Raw genomic sequence first — 6772 nt, forward strand, 5'->3', positions numbered from 1 at the left:
CCCCCCCCCCCCCCCCCCCCCCGCTGGTTTTGGATGTGTTTTTCTGAGCTGCCTCCATTGCTCTTTGGGGCCTTGACAAAGTTTTCTCCTTCACCACAGCAAACCCAAGTCTCAGCTCAGCTGACCTGTGGCGGTCCTTTCTCCAGCTTGCAACCCGGAGAGCATTCATCACTCCTGAGTGGTAGATGCCAGAGACGGTTTCTGAGATAGTCCTCTAACAGAAAGAAACCCAGCCTGGAACTGTGTCCCAAGAAAATGAATCATAAGACCCCGACATGTGCTTTGAGACTCTGTAGACCACACACAGGCTTGCTTCTGGTTTCTCCCTCCTGGGTCTGATGAATTAGGTTCTTGTGCAGAGGTGGGGGCAGAATATCTTTCTCCTGAGCTCCCCACTCCATCTGACACGTGGACTAGGATCTGGACCAGCCTCCTGGATGCTCAGCTTAGATTGCCTGCCTCTTGCTTGCCTGATGTGTGCTAGTGCTCTTCTGTATGGCGTATGTAAAAGCTCCATCGCAGGAAGGGGGCCATAGATTGGGACCTGCCCTCTCGGGATCTTAACAAGCCTGTCCTGTTTGTTTGCCACCCCCAGCACCACCCTGAAGCCCCTCTCCATGCCCACCGTGCAGATTTCAGAAGTGGATACGCCAGCTGGAAGCAGCGAGACACTCAGCCCAACAGGTATGTGAGCGGCAGAGGCACCTCCTGCTAGCGGCCAGCGGGGTCACAACTGCTGTGCTTTAGCCTGTGACTTCTGGTATAAATATAAAATCCCAGTATCTTTTTAAGACGTCAAAAGGAAAGGATTTAAAATCTCCCACCTCCTCCCCTTCAGTTTCCCTCCCTCGAAGCAAGCTGCAACATCCTTTGTGATGAAACAAGCAAATGCATGCAAATTCACACAAACCCAAGCAGATGGCCCGAAGCCACCACCTGGAGTCAGCCAGCTCCTTCTGGTCCTCCCTCCACACAAGTGGCAGCTTTTGGCAGCGGCTCTATTTCCAGAGTCCCCTCACCCACAGCAGCCACTGTTTGACTTCCTATCTCTGTGGCTTTGTCTGTGCCGAGCACCTCACCTGATTTGACTCACAAAAGTACACATTTTGACTGGCCAATTCCAACTCAGGGAAAGACCTCGAGGTCTGTCCATGCGGTGCCCTGTGGCAGCTTGTTTGCAGCCCTGAGGTCTTGCCTAGCCTGAGCCAGGAGCTGCGCTCCTCATGTGTGTTAACTTACTTAACTGCTCACTATGACCCTGCAAGGCGCCTGTCACCCCTTCAGAAGACCAGGAGGCCAGGGAAACACGGTGGGGATAGAGCTGGGATCCGAGCCCGAGGAGCCGGCTCTGCGGCCTGTACTAGCAACCTATGCATTGTTACTCCTCAGTGAATTATGCAGAAAATCATTTTTATAAAGTGTGTTTCTAGAGAGACAGTGCGTGTCATAGCGTCGGCCTCAAGGGGAACCAGGCTCAGGCAACAAAGCTCGTTTCTCCCTTTCCTCCCAGACTCCAGGGGCCTGAAGCCCGTGCAAGAGGACACCCCACAGCTGATGCGCACACGCAGTGATGTTGGGGTGCGTCGCCGTGGCAATGTGAGGACATCCAGTGACCAGCGGAAGATCAGGCGCCATCGTTTCTCTATCAATGGCCATTTCTACAACCACAAGGTACGGGCTCCTGGAGGAAAAACCTCCGGGGATGTCACCACGTCCTGGTGGCTGCGGCTTCAGTGCTGTGCGGTCCCTCTGGGCGCAGCTGGGAAGCCAGGCATGTTGGTTCAGCTTGAGCGTGGTGAGTGGCAGAGCAGCTTTGCTGCCTTGAGAGATACCGGGCTTCAGGTGAGGAATAGTCCCCACTAGTTGGGGGAGATTCCAGTAGCCTGGATGAATCAGATTTAACCTTCAAAGCACCAGGAACCCGCCCCTTGCCTCAGCAGGTCAATCTGTGTAGTTAATTCCTGCTCCTACCTCTGACCTCACCCTGTGCTTTCCTCCTGACTGGCAGAAGCAGCGATCCTCACTTCATAATAAGAGTACCCGGACTCAGTCCCACTACAAGAAAGTACAAGTACTTTTCTAATTTCTGTCCTGGGGCTTGGATTTCCCTCCTTTTCGATCCATGGGCTCAGTCATGGGGCAGACTGCCTGTGGTGCTTCAAGCGTCCAGTTAAGCAAGCAGGGGCTGCCAGCTGCAGGGGTCAAAGGCTCCGTGCCGCTACCTCCCACTTCTCTGCGATCCTCCGACAAGCTGCGACCGCACCCCTGAAAATGGACCACGGCGATTTACTCCTTTCTTTCTGCCGTCTGACCCGCACTGATGACTATTTTTGAGCAAAGCTGCAGGTCTCAGCTCAGCACACTGCCACCTGGGGAACCCCAAACTAGTTAACTCTTCCTTTCTTCCTGCTGCTTCAGCCCCACCAGAAGCAAGTGCATGTGGGGCAGGTGGCCGGAGACCACCCTCCTGCATGAATGTATTGTGGGAGGCTGGTCTCTCAAGGGAAGGGTTTTTATGACTGTTTTGTTTATCTGTTCTCATCTCCACTCTAATCCTGCTCTTTGGGGCTCAGACCCAAAATTCCTGGCGGTGCAGAGTCTGAGCTGGCCAAACCCTGAGGACCGCTTGGTCTACAGTCAAGCCTGAGGCTGGCCAGAGCGTCAGGGGCCTTTCCTCGAGCACATCTGGAGTGCTGTTGTCACTGTGCCCCTTACCCACTGGGTTCAGATCATTGGCCCTTGTCCCCACTCCGCCCCTAAGCCGCACCCCTCTGTTGACAGACTTCAGTGTTCACGCCAGCCTACGGTTCTGTCACCAACGTCCGCATCAACAGCACCATGACCACCCCACAGGTCCTGAAGCTGCTCCTCAACAAGTTTAAGGCAAGTTCTCTCCATTGGCTCACAGCAGCGTAGGCAGGGTGGGGGTGGGGGCTGCCATTTCCCTTCTCTTCTACAACCCATGACCCACTGTCTAGGGGATGGTGCCACCCACAGGGAGCAGATCTTCCCACCTCGATTAACATGGTGGTGCCTGCCTGTGATCCCAGCACTCAGGGAGGCAGAGGCAGGTGGATCTCTGTGAGTTCAAGGCCAGCCTGGTCTACAGAGCAAGTTCCAGGACAGCCAAGGCTACACAGAGAAACCCTGTCTTGAAAAAGAAAACAGAAAAACCCAAAACAAAAACCCACCAAGTGTTATTTATTCACTTTTTTTTTTTTGAGATGAACTCTCACTGTGTTGCCCAGATTGGCTTCAAACTTCTGGGCTCAAGTGATCCTATGCTCTCAACCTCCTGACTGGCTGGGACTGTAGACATTAGCCTACAGTGCGCCGCCCCCCCCAGTTTTATTTATCTATACTTTATATTCATCTATATGGTTTATTTTATTTATCTATATGGTTTTTTTGTGTGTGTGTGTGTGGTGCTAGAACTCAAATCCAACTCTTCACACTGACAAACAACACCCTCAGCCCTTATATTCCTGTGTTTTAAGTTTTTATTTATTGTTTGTGTATGCGTGCGCCCATGATGTGTGTATTGAGGTGCATGTGTGCAAGTCAGGGGTCAACTCTGCGGAGTTCCCACCTTTGTACAGGTTCCAGGGATCAAGCTCAGGTCGTCAGGCTTACGTAACAAGCACCCTTGCCCACTTAGCCATCTTACTGCCTTATTTATTTTTATATTTATTTATTTATTTATTTGTTTGTTTATTTATTTATTTATTTATTTATTATTATATCTTATTTTTCGTGAAAGCCAGTGAAGCCTAGGCTCTGAGTTTTAGTCCCCATGCACCACCTGCCGGAGCGCTGAGTGGGACAAGTTGTCTTAACCTCTCTGGGCTCCAGCTTCCTTATTTGTAGAAGGAGGACGGCGCCCACGTGTTACCGAATGTGCTATGTAGTGTGTGTGTGTGTGTGTGTGTGTTATGCATGGGATACGTGAGCACACGTTAAGTGTGTGGGCCTTACATTTGGTGTATGTTAGACTTGAGCAATGACACAACATCATCTCAGGTCTCAGGTTTTGTTGAAAGGAGGCGAAGCTGGCGAAGCTTCTGCCGAAATTCAAAAACCTAAAAATCTCTGAAACCTGAACTACATCTTCTGAACATTGCGGGTGAAAGCTGCTTGGCTGCACCTAGCATGACTGACAGTTCCCTGCCTGTGACGTGTCCTCCTTGGTTGTAAATACAAGGCCCTTGCTTTGCAGAAGCCTGGGGCCTGGCTTCGCAGAGTGGCGGTAGAGGGAATGGCTCAAGGCTGGGATGTTTCACTGAGTTTCTTTTGCTCCTGATTCAGATCGAGAATTCGGCAGAGGAGTTTGCTCTCTACGTGGTCCATACCAGTGGTGGTGAGTCCGAAGGGCACAGTACACTTGAAATCCTTCAATGAACTCAAAATAGCAAGTTAAGAAAACAACAGCAGCAGCAGCAACAAATCCTTCTATTCTGTTGTTGAGATTTCCTAAAGTTCCAAATGTTGTCTGTCCCCAAGCCTGGTGGGCTTTCAGGAAGGTGCCCCAAGGGAATGCCATGTGGGCAAAACACTAGGTCCCCAAACTTAACTGCCTATTAAAAAAAATGAGCTGGATTTTCTCCAGAGGCAGATGCCTGATTCCTCCCGAGTGGCATCTTCCAGAGGGTCTGAGGCATGAAAGTGTCTGTGTGTGTGTGGGGGGGGGTGGTGGTGAGGGGTACTTTTAATGAAAGACATGGAACAGTTTGTCCTAACACAGTCTGACTTGTGCAGCTGTGTCTCCTGAGGTATCTGGCCCATTTGGACCCCTGAGTTGCCCACCACTCACAGGGAGAAAGGTCTTAGGCTGAGCTCAGGCTACCCCGGTTGTGTTGCTTTCAGAAAAGCAGAAGCTGAAGAACTCGGACTACCCGCTGATTGCCCGCATCCTCCAGGGTCCATGTGAGCAGATCTCCAAGGTCTTCTTGATGGAGAAGGACCAGGTGGAGGAGGTCACCTATGATGTGAGTCCCTTTGCTGGGTGGACTGTGCTCATCAGTGAGAGGAGGAGTCACCTGTGATGTCAGCCCCTTTGCTGGCTGGTCTGTCCTCAGTGGTGGGGGTGGGCCGGGGGGTGGGGTGGGAGGAGACTTACTGGGTTACAGCATGAGGTTTTGACCATAACACTGTCCTCTGTGGCTACCATTCTTTAATATCAGCTTCTGTTGAAGGCGGGCCGTGTGGGGATTATTAGAGGAATGAATTTTTGGAACCACCCCAGAGTGCTGGGGGGCTCTGAGGATTTGGAAAGCACGCTTGCAACACCGAGAGCTCAGCAAGGAATTTCTTTCCTCCGATGTTAGTTGGCACAGTAACGCACACCTCCAAATCCAAGTGCCTTATAACATTCATGGTTTTTCTTCTGGTTCTGCTAGAAGGTAGCAGCAACTCTGTGCTGGGCTCTGGGTGGGTTTGTATCTTATAGACCAGGCTGAAGAGCAGTGGCTTGCTGGGCAGGTGGTTGGAGCATAAGAACCTAGTACAGAGGCTGGGGAGATGGCCCAATGGGTAAGGAGGTACACACACATGAGGACCTGAGTTCGAATCCCTAGGACCCATATATACTGAGGTGTAGCATATGTCTGTAATTTAAATTTCTGTAATAAGATGGGAGGTGGAGGCAGGAGACTCTCAGGCCACCTACCCTGTCAGGTGCACAGAAAGACTGCGTCTCCAGCAAGGTCAAAGGTAAGGCTTTCCTCTGACCTGCACGCCACAGCGTGCAGGCCATTTACTTGAGCACCTGTAATCCCACACATGCACACACACATTGCACACATGTAGGTCTGTGAACTTTTTTTAAAGAAGAGACTAATCCAACCCGTGGAAACGCACACAAGACAGCCAGTGAAGCTGACATGGGCAGGAGGAGGGCCGAGAGTAGGTCAGGGTTCCGCCTCCTCAGCCCCCTGAGCCAGTCACTTCCTCCAAGCAAGTTCCTATTGGATGCCCAGAGACCAGAGAAGGGAGTGTGGGTTCTGATGACTCTTCATACCCCCCTGGGAAGAACAAGGGAGTTTACTAAGGCCATTTTTTCGGTCTTTGTGTTGTTGCAGCTCTGGGGATGAAAGGCAGAGGCAGCCCACCTCCACCCTCCCAGCCCCAGGGGGGAACCTAGAGCACCCCTACACCCCAGCTACACTCCCGGCCTCAGAGCTCTGTCTCTGAATATGTGGAAGGAAAGTGCTTTTCCGTTTGAAGTCGCCAGAGCTGTGGCTCACAATAGCGAAATGAAAAACTGGAAAGTCACAAGGTGGGGTCGTGCAAACGCAGGCCTCTCCGTGCACGCTTGACCAACCCGGGTGGAATGAGACCTGACTGAGTCTTTGAGGGATCCTGGGTTAGTGGGAGCATAGATTTCTGCCGGCTTTGTGCCTGGAGGAGAGTGGTAGCAGAGAGATGTTATAACAGCGGGGTGTGCTCGCCCTCCCCAGGTGGCCCAGTACATAAAGTTCGAGATGCCAGTCCTGAAGAGCTTCATTCAGAAACTCCAGGAAGAAGAGGACCGCGAGGTGGAGAAGCTAATGCGCAAGTAAGCACAGTGTCTGGGTGCAGGCTGGGGCGAAGGCTGGGGTGGAGGTTGGGGTACAGGCTGGGGTGCAGGCTGGGGTGGAGGCTGGGATGAAGGCTGGGGTGCAGGCTGAGGCAGAGGCTGGGGTGCAGTCTGGGGTGGAGGCTGGGGGGGGGGCGGGGGGGGGGGCTGGATGCAGGCTGGGGTGAAGGCTGGGGCGCAGGCTGGGGCACAAGCTGG

The 6772-nt window shown here is 52.5% G+C and overlaps 1 protein-coding gene across 4 annotated transcripts in view; it reads left to right on the top strand.

Moving 5' to 3' along the window:
* Rassf2 (Ras association domain family member 2) overlaps positions 1 to 6772 on the top strand; it is a 35672-nt gene that overhangs the window by 24329 nt on the left and 4571 nt on the right. For all 4 annotated transcript variants that reach the window (XM_055608480.1, XM_055608416.1, XM_055608563.1 and 1 more), the window contains exons 5-10: positions 596 to 684; positions 1511 to 1671; positions 2782 to 2883; positions 4306 to 4357; positions 4864 to 4985; positions 6456 to 6553. In XM_055608480.1, coding sequence (XP_055464455.1) covers positions 596 to 684; positions 1511 to 1671; positions 2782 to 2883; positions 4306 to 4357; positions 4864 to 4985; positions 6456 to 6553 — 624 coding nt within the window. The remainder of the gene's footprint in view (positions 1 to 595; positions 685 to 1510; positions 1672 to 2781; positions 2884 to 4305; positions 4358 to 4863; positions 4986 to 6455; positions 6554 to 6772) is intronic.

The sequence above is a fragment of the Psammomys obesus genome, unplaced genomic scaffold, assembly GCF_907164565.1.
Source record: "Psammomys obesus unplaced genomic scaffold, mPsaObe1.curated_primary_1811, whole genome shotgun sequence".
In the NCBI taxonomy this organism is placed as follows: Eukaryota; Metazoa; Chordata; class Mammalia; order Rodentia; family Muridae; genus Psammomys; species Psammomys obesus.